Source organism: Pogoniulus pusillus, chromosome 24, assembly GCF_015220805.1.
Source record: "Pogoniulus pusillus isolate bPogPus1 chromosome 24, bPogPus1.pri, whole genome shotgun sequence".
NCBI lineage: Eukaryota > Metazoa > Chordata > Aves > Piciformes > Lybiidae > Pogoniulus > Pogoniulus pusillus.
The window spans coordinates 13,296,647-13,314,461 of record NC_087287.1 but is presented as its reverse complement, the minus strand read 5'-3'; the positions used below and the strand labels follow the sequence as shown (position 1 = coordinate 13,314,461).

Here is a 17,815-nt window from a genome sequence, read left to right as displayed (position 1 = left end):
GATTTTGAATAGAATAACTAATTAGCTGTCATAAATGGCAAATTGAAGATTTTGGCCAGATTCCTTGGGGAGTGTGGGAGGACGTCTCTGCTCCCAGCCCGCGCTGTAGGCGCTGGCTCTCCTCATTAGGGTTGTTTTTAGTTCTCTGCCGTGGTAATGAGGATTGCAGTGGTGGCACTTCTTGAAGCCCCCTCTAACAAGGCATGAAATGCAGGTGGAGGAGAACTGCCTTCAGCTCCTGCCGCTTTCCCGCAGCACATGTGGGTGTAGCAGAGGCTCGGGTGGGAGAGGGGGAGGCCTCGGGGGAGGCTGGGGGAAGTTGGAGGGGGTCTGAAAAGTCCTGTGGTACCACCTTTGTTTTATGTGCTGGACCCGACGGTATAAAATACAGGCAAGCTGCAGAGCCTTGAGGCATATATCATTAGCCAGCAGTCCCACATTACTCTTTCAGACCAATTAACCTTTAGAGTTGCATTAAAGAAATTAGGTGGTGAACTCGCCTGCTTTCAGAGGGGACCGGTAGCTCTCCTGCAGACCGGAGCGCTCCGCAGCCCTGCGCCACGGGGCCCTTGCAGATAACTGTTATTTAAAAAGGCTACCCTTTAGAAGAAGTTCCCAGGCTCTCCTGGAAACAAGGCTTTAGGAACAATGCCCTTGGAGGAGCTGCAACTGATTGCCACCTGAGTGGAAATACCAGGAAAACGGCTTAGAAAAATTTAGAGGTGTACTTAGTGGACACTCGCGTTGTAAAGGCAGCCGAATAATCTCGCAGCAAGACCTCGACTGAGAAGATGCAGGCTGATTAAAGCTGGTTTGTCTGCCTGTGAATAGAGGTAAAGTTTAGATTACTCACTACAATAACAGCCTCTTTAGACACAGCCATAAATTTCAGTATGTCCAGAGGTGGTGTCTATAATTTTTTAATGTGCACTGGAGCTCTGAGCACTCAGAACAGGTTTTGTTTTGTATTTACCAGCAGCAAGTCTATTAAGTTGTAGAGGGCGAAGAAGGGAGTGGAGGTAGCCAAAAATAGAAAGGCTTCATCTGCTGCTTCTAAGAAAAGATAGCCGTGGACAGCTAGCAACAGGAGAGGAGAGAGCAACTTGGTGGTACTTTCAGAATTAAGTAATCAATCAGCATTCCCTTTGTGATCATGTATTTCAGTGAGTGAGTGCCCAGCTGTTAATTTTTCCACTTCTGCAGCACCACTTCTCATTTTCTAATCCTCGCCCACAGAGCACGCATGGAATTTATGGAAGCTGAGCCCTTTGTTTCTTGACGAGCCCCGGTTAGACACCACATGCCTCTGATCAAATTGAACTGGGTATCTGGGCGGTTTTTCTGCGAAGTACTGGGGGGGGATCTGCACAGAGAAATGAAGCAGCATCTCCTTGTCGCGCTGCGGACATTTCCAGAAATGAAGGAGCAGCTCTTCAGGTGGTTTCTACCTGCAATGCCCGGGCTTGCTGAAAGGGCTGCAGGAGGAGGGAAGCGGGGTTCGGCGTTGGCTCTGTCCTCTCTCTGCACGCCTCTGACCGTGAAAGGGGTTAAGCTTCTGAGATGCTGCTCTCCTGTTGCTTAGAAATGACATGGCAGGCACTGGCGGAGCCCTGGCTGATCAAGTTTGGCAGTTTTTGAAGTTTTGTTTCACGCCTTGCCTGCTGTGTCAACTCACCAGCTAATTGCAGCCGCAACTTTCTGCGGTGGCGGCTGTGCTGTCTGCAGACCCGTTGGCTGGGGTGTCTGAGGGAAGCCTCACAGACCAAAATGTAATTTCAAAACACTGAACCTGACCAGCAGAGGCTGACCTTGCTCGTTATTATCTGAGTGGGAATAGCAGCTTTGAACATCATATGATCTCTGAAATGGTACCTTTTTTCATTAGAAAGCCCCCTGCTGAACACTGACCAAATACATAGCTTTTTTACTTGCTTAAGGTACTGTTTAAAAATATATCTATCTGTTCCTTTGCTAGTTATTAGAGAAAAATCAAAGTGCTGCATCCCTCTTATTCACAGAAGCCGCTCTTAAGACAATGCTGTGCTTGCAGTAGTGGGGAACTGAGATGGCTGCGGTGAGTGAGGGTCTGCCAGGGCCATAAACGGAGCAAGAACCACAGCTACAGCCATCCAAGTCTGCTTGCCACCTCAGGGGACCCTCCTAACCTGCCAGCCTGCCTTTACTGATCAAACCAACCTCTCCTAATGGTCCAGCCAGCATGTCAGCCCTGCACAACCGGCCTTGCGCTCGACTATGCTGCTGTCACAGTGGACCTCTTGCTCTGGATGAGCACAGCTGTAACTCTTAAAGGGCCTTGGTTTCAAATGTGCTCGAGGACCGTGTGGGATACCCTGTCTGGCTGTCCGGTGTTTCTCAGTCTCAGAGGTTATCTCAGCAGCCAGAGCAGTTCTCTTGCAAGGGGGCTTAAGGGGCTTTGGTTGTCTAGAATCTGAATTTGAAACTTCCAGACACAGGATCTTAAAAGTACCTAGATGAACCTTGCAAAAGAATTGTATGATGACCTCTCTGGTAAGAAATCCTCTTCTGCCTCTAAGGGTACACAGTTCACATTTAGAAAGCCTGTTTGGTGGGTGAATAATGACTCACTGGTGTCCAGAGCTCCCATCTCAAAATATAATTTGCACATCTAGGTCTTAGTTTTCATAAGTGCCAACTCTTTTCTTTCATCACTGGTACTGATCTTGCACAGTTCGCAAATGCAAATGTGTGTAACGCACCCTTCTCCGCCTCACAGTAAGCCAGTCTCTTCTCATAATGTTCTGTTTTCCTGGTGTGGAATTGCATGGGATGATGGCCCTTAAGTTTTCTCAAGGAGAAATTGCTCAAAAACTGAGGCTTCTTTTGCTCCTGACGTGTACTCTTAAAAATAGTGTGCAGTGGCCAGCACCATGGGGCCACTTCCTCATTCTCGTAAGAAACTCTTACCAGGAGCACAGGACTTCTGCAGCCTGGTACCTTTCTGCCACTTCCTTGCCTTTTCTCTCTTTCCAAATGTGCAGGTGTTTCTCTGTGGCTGTGTATGTAGAATTTCTCTCAGGAGCATTGTGTGTTGCATATGCGGCAGTTAAGCACAGATTTAAGTTTTCGCTTAATTGTTGCCTATCTGTTAGTGGCATCAAAAGTTTGCTTGTATTGACTTTGCAAGTGGTTTCAAGTGTGCTGCAGCAAGAGCAAGAGGACTCTTTAAGCCTTAAGAGTTTTTGAATGTTACTTGACCTGTCTCGGTGCTGCTGAGACCACTTTGGTAACAAATGGATCAATACCTCCCTGTTTGTGTAGAGGTGTCTTAAGTGCTATTGTCATCTGCTGGCGGCTCTGACAAAGCAATTATTACTGTAGGAGTGGTGGGTTTTACATGTGCTGAGCATTAGCCATTGTCAGGTCACCCTGGCTTTTAAGGAAAGCAGCAAATGTCACTTATTGCAGTGGCACTGACTCGGTCCTCTCTGCTTAAGGGACTGTTAATAATTCCATTTTCAAGCTGCTATTTTCTGGGGCATATGGCGCTTCCTAGAGAAATGGTGGTTGAACTTTGGGTAACCAGTGACACCTGCTACTGTAGCCAGGGTCCCCTCCTCATCTCTGTGTTTCATAAGCCCATGGCATACTTGTAACAGGCCCAGCATTGTCATTTTTAGTGATTGACACTAGTGAAAATAAAAAGCAGTAGCACAGTCAAACTAAAGCTCCAGAGAAAATGGGATTCTGGCGTCTCGGGGAGTTCGTTTCTTCTTTCATTATCTCCTGTCCACTTCCTCCTCCACAATACAGTCCTTGTTTATTTTTCCACCTCGCCTGTTGATTCCATAAAATCCTCTCCTGCCTTCCTGTTAAAGTAAGACGGGTGGCAGGTGTCACACCTGTGTCAGTGCTCACCGTGGGAGGCACTAGCTGCTAGGGAGACAGCGGTGCGAGGGCCATGGCTGTAGCAAGTCTCCACAGGTCTAGCGACTTGACTGTCCTGTCACCACCTCTTACCCAGCTAGCTCATGCTTGCATTGCAGTCCCAGTAGAGATTTCCAGAGAGGAAAATAATTTTGCCTTTTTACTACCTTCTCCAACAGTACAAGAGGAGAAGTAAAGCTCTGCTTCAACTGAAAAGCGTGGCCTCACTAGTGGTAGAGGGCCACTGGTTGGGTTGTTCTCAGCAGTCCTCAAGGGACTCAGTCCTCAAGCTGCACCTCTCCTTTCCCCATCAAGCTTGATCCAGCCAAGATGTTGGGATGGGGGTATGTACAGTGGTGGTCCTTCTGATATTCATAATTGCCTGTGGCAGGTAATTAACAACACAAGGGTACCGGTAATGAGGGAAAAAACAAATGTTGAAATGACAGCCAGTTTATTCTGCTGCAAGATGTTAATTAACAAGTCTGTTGCTTTGTGTCAGCCCTACCCTTAGGAAAGAAGGGCTGTGCTCCTGCAAGTGTCGCACTCCCACTTAACCCGCGACAGCATGAAGTTTAAATTCCTTTGACTATCAGCTCCTTGCAATGCGAGCTCCCTGTAATGCAAGCAGCAGCAGTATTTGCTCACAGATCTGCCTATAGCTCGCAGTGCTACCCTAAATTCAAGCTGTTTGGATGCCTTCTAAAGGAAATGCTTTGTTTGCGCTGCAGGTGTGCCGATGTTATCTGTACAACCCAAAGGGAAGCAGAAGGGCTGTGCTGGCTGCAACCGGAAGATCAAGGACCGGTACCTGCTGAAGGCTCTGGATAAGTATTGGCATGAAGACTGCCTAAAGTGTGCCTGCTGTGACTGTCGTCTTGGAGAGGTTGGATCAACTCTTTACACAAAAGCAAATCTCATTCTTTGCCGCAGAGATTACCTGAGGTAAATATAGGAACGTAGTGCGGGCTCTTCCCAAAGCCTCTCAGTGTGCTGCCGGCTGTTTGTCTTTCTAAACCTCCACTATCAAAACATGTACTTGATTGAGCATGGGCAGCCCTGCCCAGAAGAGGCTGGAGTTTGGCCCTCTGTCTAAGCATGGCTTCTTATTTGCACATAACGTATTTTGTTGTCGGGTCAGGGTAGAAAGAGGAGGACATGACTTAACTCTTTACTGCTATGAACCTACAAGAACAAATAGTACTTGCTGAGAAAATTAGGAAAAGACTGTTAATTCTTTTTGTTTCTCTTTGGTGTTATGCTGCTGCATATTGACTGACACCTGACCAAACCTTTAAGCTTTTCTCTTTCAGTCATAGCTTTTAGATAGACTTCTGGTGCTTATTTTGAGTAAGGTTCCTCCCTGAGGGCTCTTGTCTCTTCCCTAAGTAAACAGAGCAAAACACTCCAAAATTACAGATCAACTTCAAAAAGTATTTCTTCTTGAGGAAGTCTGCAGAGACCATCACTAGCTCTGAGTTAGAAATAGCCTGTCAGAATGTCTGTAATACATAACAACACATGGGACCTTTTGCCTAATGCATAAGGAGATCTTGCACAAGATAGTTTAGATAAACACAGAAGACTTTTAATAAGACAGTAGGGGCTAATGCAAACATACTTATGAGGACACACTGCAAAGCACTCCCAAGTTTTGCTTTGTTTTTCCTTTGGAAGGCTGTATGGGATCTCCAGCTAATGTGTGTGTTTTCTCTTTTTTCTTAAATCACTGATGGCATTTCCTATGAAACTTCAACCAGCAAACACACCTGGAGCAATACACGCTCAACGTGCTGGTTTAAGATAGGGAGGTAAAATGCCATCTAATCTTGCATTGTCCAGAGGCTGGCTAGATTAATCTCAGTGCTCAGAGGCTTTCCACGTGTCTCAGTGTAAAACATGTACCTGAAAATCTTCAGGAAGTATTTTCTCAGTAAACTTTAGAAAATTTCTCCTTCTGAAGATAAGAGATGAAGTGGTGAGACAAAACTTACAAAATAAGTCTCTTAGCAGCCTTATGGAGCTGCTCCCTTGCCATTCAGCCAGGCAGCCTGTCCTGCCCACAGGAAGGGGTGAGCTGTAACTCTTCAGGGCACTCATGAGATATTGTCACTGAAATTCTGCCATGCATGCCGCAGTTGCAAGGCCACACTAGGTTGGCTGGGATGCTTCCCCAAAACGTGAGGAGGAGCTTGGGTAAGGGTGGGACATATCCAAAAGAAAAAGACAGGAGGAGCAGCCTTTGGGAAGGCACAAAGGGTGCAGTGCAGAAGGAGCTGACTGTCTTTACTGTCATAAAATAGTTTTTGTACCTTCCATCTTTACTAATGCCACAAGTCACTTGCTCTGGAAGTGTGTTTAGTCCTGTCTGTGCTAAGCTGAAAAACCTGAGCTCCAGAAACTTCTGAAACACAAAGATTGCTACAAATTAGCATCTTGGTGCTTCACTGACCTTCCTTGAGCTCAACTGCACTCTTATTGATGTGTCAATGAAGAACATAATAGCTCTTGATCTGAGATTGCATTCATTGCTTTTCATCATAGTATCACAATTGGGTGGTGTTAGGTACTAATCACAAGGAGTCCTCAAACCTCTCAGGAGAGCTTCTTCCAGGAATCTTCTTCCTTCCAGAAAGCACAGCCTGCATTATTTTCTGGAGCATTTCTTTACGCTTTACGTTGTCTACACTTTTTATCTTGTTTGCATCCAACTTGCCAAGCAGACCAGATCCCTCCATCAGTCATCTTCCTCTTCATGAGTTTGTCATTTGTGCATTGGGTAACCAGTGCTGTGTTTGTTGTTTGTTTTCAGTTGGTTTCTTTTTAGTCTGACCTGGATTCAACCATACATGTTACAGAACCCAACTAGAAATATTCTGCTGGGTGGTGGTTCCTGCCTTATGAGCTGCCCCACGTTTTGTCCATTTAATGAGCACTGTATTGATTTTGGTTTGTTCTGGATTCATAACAGAAATAATGTGCAGCATCAAGTCAGACACGTTGAAGTGCCAAAGAAGAGCAGTACCAATGCTGTTAAACTGAGAAGGACCTTTTATCACCTTTTTATCAGTGCAGCTCTAGAGCATTTCTTTCTTTCCTGGGTTTATCCTGAGAATGCTGCTTTGAAGTGGAAAAGTTTAATTGCTGATCTTCTCACTGGCCCCCAGAGGGCATAACATTTAGGGGCATGCCAGAAGCCTGTGCTGGACGTGGGAAAGAAGCCAGGTGTTGGACACCCCAGGAAACAGCCCATGTCTCATCTCTGAGAAGAGAGGGAATTCATTATGTGAAAACATTGAAGGCAACAGTTGGGGCTGGTGTTTGACCATGTCTGTGCAGCTTCTGGCACAGAAACAAAGTGTGATCTCTGAAACAAACTTTTCTGTGCCAGAAAGAGGTCTCAGAGCCCCTCTGCCTCCATTAGTTGGGTTAGAATAATCCCCAGCCCACCAAGGGTGACTCCATTGCTATTTGTACAGCATGGTTACATTGTGGAGGGAAGGCTTAGAAGGCCTTCACATTAAACACTTTTCTCCTATCTGGATTTAGTCTGTTATTGCACCTTTAATCGCTATAAATGTTTCTCACTTGTTTTTTTGATGGAGAAACCCTTATAGTTGTCCAGCCCCAAGAAATGTGACCAGGAGTCAGGTCGGAAGGAATAATATGAATACTGTAAGACAGCTGTTAAGTAGCTGTTAGCCAGCTTTACAGCTGGTTTGCGTTCTTGCTGTTAAGTTAATTTACGTTTATACTGACTTTTTGGAGGTTCTGCCAAACTCAGATCCTATGCTCTTCATGCTAAGAAACCCTTTCAGGATTCTAGGCTAGGAATAAAGGTATTGCTCTGCAGCACCACGTTTAAAGGAAGTATAAAGCTTGATTTTTTTTCTTCTTTAAAACATCTTCTGTTGCCTTCTACACATAATATTTCCTTCTCTTTCAATTGTAACTATTAGTTCTATTAATAGAAGGAACTAACTTTGCCATCACCATTTTCTCCACTGTCTGTTCACTCCTGGTAATTTGAATTTTTCTTCTTGGAGAATTATCCATTCCCATCATTATATAATTCCTTCACTAATAGTTTTACAGCCTCTTTACCCATAATTTTTAGCTCTTTAAACAACTCACAGTGTTTGTTCTACTGCTCAAAATTTAGCAGAATTCATTCCTAAAAATAAGTTTTTATACTTCACACTGTACTCACATCATAAAGGAAGTACTTTATCTGGAGGACAGTCAAAGGAGTTTATTGTTGGCCACTTTCTTTTGTGCTTTTGAATGAGAACAGGGTGAATATTGCACTGATATTTAGTAGGTCAAGCATCAGGTGAAAATTTGAAAGGTAGTCTGATTCTGTACCTATGAATCATAGAATCGTTAATGTTGGAAAAGACCTCTAAGGTTATCAAGTTCAACCATCAACCCAGCACTGCCACAACCACTAAAACATGTCCTAAAATGCCACATTTGTGCGTTTTTTGAACACCTCCTGGTATGGTGACCGCCACTACCTCCCTAGGCAGCCTGTTCCAGTGCTGGATCACTCCTTCCTAATAGCCAATCTAAACCTCCCCTGGTGCAACTTGAGGCTGCTTCCTCTTGTCCTACTGCTAGTTACTTGAGTGACCAACCTCCACCTGGCTCCAATCTCCTTTCAGGTAGTTGTAGAGATCAAGAAGGTCTCCCCTCAGTCTCCTCTTCTCTAGACTAAGCAATCCCAGCTCCCTCAGCTGCTCTTTGTAAGGCATGAGGAAATGTAACATATGCATCTTTCATAGTTGAAGTCCCAAAGGAAAATTGCTGTGTAATGACCAGGAGTTAAAATTGGTATTTTGTAATCTCTGTATAGACCAATGATCCTTTGCATATGGCTGTGAGCTGATTGTGTCATTTAGGAATGCATGCTTCCTTACCTGCTCAGATGTGCTTTCTCCTCCCCTTGCTCAGTCCCCACCTCCAAGCAACTGCACAGACCCAGCCATTGCCCCCCAGCACCAGGCAGCAGTATGCAGGTGCTTGGCTACAGACCACAAGGGCTTGGGGAACCGCTTGGGCAGCTAAGAAGTTCAGCTGAGTGCTTATCAGTTTGCAAGTCTGGGATGCTGCTTGTGCCGCCTCTCCTGCGGACAGGTCCTGCTGGGCTGGGGATTGGGGACAGGGATGTACTTCTGGGCTTGTGTCCCCAGCGTAGGGCAGAGTGCTGGGACAGAGTATGGCTGGCTGCTGCCATGCTGCATGGGCTTGGCTCCGGAGCTGCCTTTGCACGCACTGTGGGCAGCACAGCAGGCTGCCTGCCGGCCGCCCGCACTGGTCCTCAGTGGGCCTTTAGAAGAAATCTTTCAGATGTATTGCAGGAGCTGCTAGCAGACCGTAGCCTGATCATTTGTTTCAAAAGATAAACTGTCGTCATTGGTTGTGAAGGAACATTTGTTAACCTTCACATCTCATAAAACACTTTCTTGCTCATTTTTTAATCATGAAAGATGAAATTGGATCTGGAGTTGTTATCCTTGCGGTATCACCTCAGTCTCCAGCTGTGTCTAGATGTATCTTCCGATACATTTCATCAGAGCAAATAGATTTACCATTTGTTTCATAATCGCAGTTCCAGCATTCCTACCTCTAATTATTTTTGATAAGCAAATGCTATTGAAGAAACCGCTTCTGGGACAGCAAAGCTTAGCATGCAGCTCAAGTGGCTCCTCACAGCCTCCACGCAGCCATGTGTGTTTGTCCCTAGGCGTAATTAAACCTTCACCAAGCTCCGGTTCACAGGGACGGTTTGGGTGTTGCATCAGGATTTCCCGGGAGGAACTGACAACTTAAATTTCGCTGTGAAGTGCTGATGAAGAACCTGATTTTCCCTTTTTACTCAGCATGGTGCCTTCACATGAGCAAAGGTGAATCGGGCTCGCTTTGACAGGAGCAGAAGTGTCACTTCTGCATGTTTGATATGATGATGTTGGGAAAGTTTTTCATCATTTAAACTGATCAGGGCCTTAATTAGACTCCAAAGAAAGCTCAAAACCTGCATTAAAAGACGATGGTAAATCAGTAAGAGAGAAGGGCTTTCCAGGACAGCCTGATGCTGTTCTCAGTGGGTTTAATGGAGACTCTTTATACCCAGCTTCCCATGTGTTTTGATCAGTGCTGGAAGCTCAGCATGATATTGGTGCTGCTACTCAAAGATGATGTCAGTGCCTCTGCACAGGAGGAGCAGCCCAGTGCACCCCAGAAGGACTGCCAGCCCCTGGCACTGGCACCCCTCAGTACTGTGTTACAGAAGCTTTAACTCCACCCTGGGCAGCTCCCAGTCTAAAGGAGTCAGCTGTCTGGTGCTGGGGTTCCTAGTTGTTGGATCCTGGTTTTCACTGTGCTCTGAATGCCCCAGCAGGTTTGTTCTGTTAGTGAATTACTTTGGAAGCCTTTTAGATGAAGTGTTTTGCATCCAGCAAAAGTGAAGAGCTTGATTTTGTTGTAAGATGAGAAAAGAGTTCTTGCACAAACATGAGTGTCCAGCACAGGAGAATGCAGACAAGTGCCTGCCTGCTGATGGGCTTCCCCGGGTCAGTAGCAACGGCCCTAAGCCAAACCATTAAACCACAGCTGGATGCGTAAGCACAAGTCTTCAGAAACCACATGCCACAGCTAGCAGAACTCAATTCAATTTCCCAGAGACATCACTAATACTCTGAAGGTAGCTTCAGCCTGCAGAGACTGCAACCCCTTTGGAGCAGCAAGGAGACTTTGGGCTTTTCCCTGCTGGAGGACTGCAGCATGCATGCATGCCCTGCCTGCCTTTCAAGGGACACATTTAGTGTCAGAGGCACTACAAATGCAGCATGGCTGAACAAATGATATCTGCTTAGAGCTGGAAAATGTTGCTAAATTGGAGTGCTCTTCTTGCATCTCAACGGGGAGTGTCTTGAATGCTATGTAGGGTACCCTCACTTCTGCACTTGGCATCTGTACAGCTATCAATGAGGATTAATTAGGCTCCAAATGCAATGTCTTCTCAATGTTGCTGTGCTGTGTGATGTTAAAGCACAGGGTCTTTTTCCTCCTTAGTAGTGGGCCCAGGAGTTTCTCACAGCCCATGCCTTTCAGGATAAACAAGGAGTGCTTGATTTGTTCATTCACTCTTTCCTCCTTTTTTTTTTTTTTTTTTTTTTTTTGGTTCTTCACAACCTCTCAGTGAGGAGAAAAGCTCATGGGGAATAACTCTGTCCAGCTGTGGTGCATGGGCACACCTCTAGTGATTTCAGCCTTGCAGTTTTCTGAGTGCTGTGTTTAAACTCCCCTAAGAGGACATTGTTGAATGCATGTTCAGCTTGCCAGAGACAGACAAGATGAGTTTTAAGGTCAGTGGCTTCAATTATACCATAAGAAAGGCTGGAGCAGGGGAGGAGGGCTTGGAGTTGTCCTACCTGGTAAGAGTTTCAACCCCGCTGTAAATGTCAATGGAAATACAGAGGGAGGGACCAAAAGAGTAAAAATAAGTGAACGTTTGGATGTGTTCTTCAACTGAAAACAGATACCCTTGAGCAACCTTGAAGTTTATACCCAGTAATCTCTGAACTAGTGCAGTCACTTGACCAGAGGGTTTTTTGTACTGTGTTGCTTCAACTTCTGCTATGCCATCCATGAATGGCAAACCCTTTGGCATGCACAGTGTAAATTCTTTAGGACTGAACTTGAAGGATTCATAAGAGGACAGCTTGACCAACTTAATTAGGATCAAAATACATTTCCTTTGCTTCAGCTGACATGACTTCCCACTGCAGCACTGACAACAGTGTCCTGCCCAGGAGGGTGCAGTGGCTAGCATGTATTTACTGGAACACCTATTGCTAAGGCTTGCTCTGAATATTACACGAAGGCTGATTATAGGGAAGCTGTGACCCTCGAGTCTAAAGTTGCTTTTAAGCTTATTCTTTTTATCTTTGTAAGTGATGCTCAGTCTTTCCTGCAATTACTGGCATGTTCAGTACTTTGGGCAAATCAGACTTGTAGCTTGATTTCTAATACCCATAGATGGGAAAAGTACTGCTTAGAGGTTGCCAAGAGTCCTCTCCACTGGAGGACTGGCTGAGTGTTTGTTTCAGATGTAGGGACAAAACCTTTTCTTTACATCACATAAAGCAAGTCATGTTCTACAATAGATCCCAATGGAGCTAGGAAATCAATAGCATCAGGCATATAGGGAAGCAGTATGGCAAAACTGGATGATCATTAAGGTCCATTCCAACTCAAGGCCTTCTGTGATTACTGTGATTCTATGAAAACCTTTTTCACCTACTAGCTGGAGAAGATATGAACATGGGCTTTGGTAGCTCTTCAAAAACTTCTGTATACAGATAATCTGGATAGACAAATACAGAGAGGAATGTGTAGCTGGGCACATTACCCACAGATGTAGATATTCATCTGTAGGTAAGTTTGTAGTCCTCTTTCAACTCATAATTCTTACCTCTCGGTGTTGACAAAGCCTTTTATTTTGGGGAATTACCAGTCTCAGCTCAACTGTTCAATTTCAGCTTGTCTTATTCTTACATTGTTTACAGTAAATAAATCCATCTGATACTCCCAGCCTATCCTTTCTGTACCACTCGTTATTCCTGTGTGCCTGCCTGGCTCCTTGGGTTTGTCCCCTGTGAAGTTAACAGCTCCAAAATTTTTATTCTTTCTGTGGAGAGATTTTCTTCTTATTATTCAATTGCAAGCTACTAGCTAGTCAGACACCAGGCTAGAGAGAGGAGAAATGGGGACTCCTCTTTTGTAGGCAGTGACTAAGCCAGATTGATGTTTGTAGCAGCGGCAGAAACAGGCAACCAGGTTCTCAGTGTAGTCACTCTGCCTATATTGGTCAGAGAAGTTTAAAACCTGTTAAAAGATGCTAAATTTGATGTGTCCATATGAAGTGTTTTTTACTGATTTCCATACAGAAAGGACTCTTTGCCATTCTTTTTTAACTCAAAAACCTGCAAGGAGCTGTGCCTTTCCTGTAGTTCGAATTCAAGTGTATTCATAGAGCTGGCGAGGCCCAGATCATCACACCCAAGACTAGTCTTCAGCCCAGGCGATGTAAGTAGCATCCTCTGGCAGTTGCTACCACTTCCAGGAGCGCTCCCTTTTTTTCCCATTAATTCATTTGCATTCACTGCTGCTCCTGGATGCCAATTAGCTTTAATTTTTACTATACACACTGACATCAATGGCCAATGAGAACAGCGCATAGCGGGGTTTTTAGTGTGCCTATAAACTACAGAAAATTGTCCTTGGACAAACTCCTGCTTTTAGACTGGCTGACAACAATAGGCATGGTTAAGTTCAGGCTAAGAGCCATTAAACATAATTACTACCACAGGGTAAAAGTTTAATTGTGCTAAATTTTAAATCTGCATAGTCTATGCTTGTTTACAAGCTGGCTGGATCTTCCTGTTACATAAGGGGGAAATAAATCTCTACTTGAAAATTGTTGCCTTTTAACTTCAAAGGGAGTTAAAAAGGTTGGTTTGTGTTTTTTTTAGCAGAAGCAAAACAACTCTAATCTTAAATCTTTCTGTATTTCTGGCTTCTTTTATGCCAGTGGTTCCAAGCCGGTAAGTAGATGCCGAGCACCTTCTGATAGGTTTTCCTAATGCACTTCAAATTTGTGTGTGTGAAGGTGCAGGAGTATTGCATCTGTTCTGAAGGTGTCTGGTGGTCAGAATGTGTGTGGGTTTATTTTCAGTTTAACCACAGATGGGGCTTGAGATGAGAGATTTACCTTCTGCTCCTTGTCTTCTCTTCCTCCTCTGATTACATTAAGCTCCCCACCTCAGAAAGTTTCAGCTCAAGTAGCTTCTGGGTAAGCAGGTATCAGAGGTGGCAAGTTTTTAGCAAAGGAAGAAAGAAGACAGAAGTCTGTGTTCATTGTGCTTTTTCCTTCCAGCAGATTAGAAAAGAAAAGTAATCATCTTGACTGATCTACAAGTTAGAGCATATTTTTGGGAGCACGGTGAATATACAAGGCACCAAATCACTCCCTGAAAGGCAGATTAAAATTAGGAAGTGCTAGAATAAGTGTGAAATGTTCATCTGTTGGGAAAGGGAGGCTATGGAGGACTGTGAAACTTGATAGGAGAGGAAAAGATTAGCATGCTGACTAGCTGGAAGCTACGTTTATGTAGACATTAGACGGCAACACGATTTCAGCTGGACAGAACACATAAGCTTCAGATCTTATGCAAACGGTCAAAGCTGTTTAACAATTGGTTTACCCCTAAAACCCCTGACAGGAGACAGGTGAATACGATGCCAAATACATTTTTCATGTTTCTTAAGCTAACTGTTTAAATAGTTAAGTGAACATCTGTCCAAATTTCCCCATCATTTCCATTTAGAAAAGTCTCCTATTTGAAGGCTGAAGAAAAGCGCCTGCTTAACAATGCAAATGGTGCTGTCTGGGGCCCCTTTATTTTGTTTAATCTAGATTGAGCTCCACACAACTGTGATGCTAATGAATAATGGATATTTTATACTTGTGCATGTAGCAGCGCTGGGCACAGAGCAAATCTAGGATTAACCTCCCAGTTTCCCTGCCTAACGTATTTGGCTCATTTTTTGAGTTAGCTGTGACTCAGGTACCCTAAACATGGATTCCTGGGTTTGCAGAAAATGGCAAACCCCCAGCAAACACTGTCAGGTTTTGCTGTGCCCCAGTGAGGTACTGCGGAAGGGGGCAGCTACACTGGGGAAGGGAGGGATGTTTGTGTTAGGGGCTTGATTTGTGAGAGAGTGCTGAACCAGAGCCAGGCCACTGCAGGGTGGAGGAGACCTGTATTCTTTCCAGGGACACATTTTTGTGGTCCAGACTGCTGGCCTTAGTCTTTCCCTTGCCACTCTTGCCTGCCTGCCTGCAGGAGCAAGCCTGAGCCATCCTTGCAGGGAAACAGGGACTACCCCAGTACCTATTACCTGGGCTGAGTTTGTCAGCACAAGCTATATTAGCTGGAATTTTGCCCTGCCTTTCAACCCTCATATGATGAAGTTGTAAGGGAGGAAATTTTGCTACTCCCTTTGTGATTTTTTATTTCTGTCCTGTACAAGAGTTTCCATTTGGTTTGGATTGCTTAACTTCCAGGGGAAATGAGGTGCTCTCTCTTGATGGGAAGTCTTGGGGTTTTCCAGCCAGAGCTTAATGAAAGACCATTGATATCACTTCCAATGAAAAATAAGGGTAAGCTTTTTTTATAGCTGAAAAGCAAGCTGACTTTGGTAGCACTGTGAGAGGGTGGGAGACTTGTGTGGAGGTTTCTATAACATTGCTGGGTGTTTTAATTCACAATTACTGGCCAGTAATAATTAGTATTGATTAGCTTGGCAAATTGCAGGTTTAGAAATTGGTTATAGATTTTCCTGATGCTTCTCATCTGCGTGTTGTGGAATCAGCCAGAACCAATGGCTTGAAACAAAGCTTGAGCCCAAATCTGTCTGCGGGCAGCGAGGCATTGCACACGCAGAGCAAATGGTCAGCAGGAGTCGTGCGTCCGGAGGCTCACCGCCCCGAGAGCACCATTTGTACCATCTCCTCAGCAAAGGAACTGACCACATGCATAGTGACCACAGCCTGCAGGGGCCTGTTGATTCGTGCCCTGACTGGTTCATGTGGTTTTAATGTTGCAGTGCTGTGCTGGGCCTGGCACGTGCAGGGGTCTGTGGGGACATCTTGGAGAGGGGGACTGGGGAAAGGATGCTGCAGTCTTGGTTAAGTCCCCGGCGGGAGCTGTAACAGCAGCAGACATCTGGGGAGACAGATAGTGAAAGCCAGGATGAAAATGGCAAAGCTTCCAGTGCTGAAGGGCTGTCCTCGAGGACTGGGGAGCTGAAGTGGAACGGCTGAGCATGCTGTTCAGGCCGTGGTGGAAGGGCTTAGCTGGCTCCCGGGAGGGACGTGGAGGCTGGAGGAGGGGTGTGCAGCCAGAGAGGAAGGTTTCCTGTCTGAGATGCCTCACAAATGCTTGTGTACTCATTGCAAGAGAAATGATTCCATTTCATTTCAAACAGCAGGTAAGTGAAGTTCTTCCTGAGCTCTTTTGCTAGGGTTGGCAAAGTTTTCTGTGTCTTCTGCATCCCTCTGCAGATGGGGCAGGCACGTGTGGAGCAGCTCCAATCACCCACCCCACTGCTGCAGAGGCCAATAGTTTTTGACTGAAATTTTGTGAGCCCCAAAATAGTGCTTGGAGTGTTTAATGCTTTTCTCCATTAGCCAGCAAATTAGCCCTAGGCTCACAAAGCAAATGAAGTTTCAGCTCAACAGTCAGAGCCTGCACACCAGGCAGTTTTATCCCAAGTTCCCGCACACTGGTTGGTCAGTGAAATGGAGACTGCAACTTCTATTTATTGGTGCAATACAGTATTTGATACTGCTAATTACACTTAATTAGTCCTTCCACCATTTAATTAAAATGGCTTCTAATGATTGTGCTTCTTTGGCAGGCTCTTTGGTACCACCGGGAATTGTGCTGCCTGCAGTAAACTGATCCCTGCCTTTGAGATGGTGATGAGGGCCAGAGATAATGTTTACCATTTGGACTGCTTTGCCTGTCAGCTCTGCAACCAGCGGTGAGGACACAGTTATTATACACACAAACACAAACCAATTTATACCTTTGCCTGCAAAATAGGGAAGGTGTTTGATCCACGCTACCTGTCTGAGGCTCTCAGTCTGCTGGTGTGGCTCAGGCTGGTTTATTAGGCTGACCTGAGGGATACGTGTAAGTACCTGTAGTGCCCTTACTGCAAATCCCCTTGGAGCTGGTGGGAGTTGGAGGGACGAGCGAAGAGCATAGAGACTGCAGATCTGGCCATGGTTGTATGCAGCACAGCTGCTGCTGCTGAATAAAACTGCTTCAGCGTCCTTTCAGGATCTGCCCTTTTTTGCAGAACACAGATGACAGAGAATGGACCTCCTCTGACAAACTGATGTTATTTCACTTAAATCAAGTTTCTGACAGGCTCAAAACTGAAACAGCAAAGGACAAAGAAAAGGGACAGCAAGGAGAAAAATATTGTAGATAAGCTATTTCCTACACTAGGAACAAAACCCTTCAGATGTTGTATAATTCATAGGAGATCTTGGTATAATTTTGAGTATATGTCTGCAGGGTCTTACCTGGTGGGAAATGTACTTCAGGGACTGTAATAATGGGTCACATGCAAAGTCTTCACTTGGGCTGCTTGTCACCAGCTGAATTTGGGATGGCTGTGAAAAGTCCTCCCAGCACTTTGGTTTTGGTCATTGTAGGCAGAATACAAACTCTTAGAGCCAGATGTGATACAATGTTGTCTTCTGATGCATCTGTCCTCCCTTGTCCAAAAGAGGCCGCAAAGTGGTTGTTCTTTCTGCTTGTTTAGTCAGTCTGTAGTGACTGCCCAGGGCTGTGCTGGGGTTTCTGTTCTGGATTTGTGGTAGTGTTTCCCAAAGATCAAACTAGGAGGCATGTGAAGGGTGAGAAAGATGATGAAATTCATGGGAGGATGGAGAACTTAATTCTGTAAAAGTCAAGCTGAAACCCTGACTTGAAATTTCATCACTCACCTTAGAACAAAAGTCACAGTGGTGTCTCTGTCTAGTAGCAATACACTGTGCATATGTGGATCCAAACCACTCCCACTTTTCCCACTGAACTTAGGAGACCATGGAGTCTGATTCTCCTTTGGTGCTTGGTCCTTGAGGATGAGTGGGATTGTGGTGGCTGGTGCCAGAGCATGCAGGAGGTGACCCGGGTGAGCTCAGGTGGCTTTACTCAGTCCCAGTACTGAAGGCAGTGGCGGTGTTTGGTTGAGGTGGAAAACTCCTGTTAACACTGGTGTGTCCACGGGCAGGGTGGCAGTGCCGAGGCGGCAGTGACATCTAGTG

At 45.3% G+C, this 17,815-nt stretch overlaps 1 protein-coding gene across 4 annotated transcripts in view; it reads left to right on the top strand.

The window, feature by feature from the left end:
• The window catches only part of LMO1 (LIM domain only 1), a 68,900-nt gene that overhangs the window by 47,289 nt on the left and 3,796 nt on the right, over positions 1–17,815 (top strand). For all 4 annotated transcript variants that reach the window (XM_064163677.1, XM_064163680.1, XM_064163678.1 and 1 more), the window contains 2 exons: positions 4,638–4,851; positions 16,393–16,518. In XM_064163677.1, coding sequence (XP_064019747.1) covers positions 4,638–4,851; positions 16,393–16,518 — 340 coding nt within the window. The remainder of the gene's footprint in view (positions 1–4,637; positions 4,852–16,392; positions 16,519–17,815) is intronic.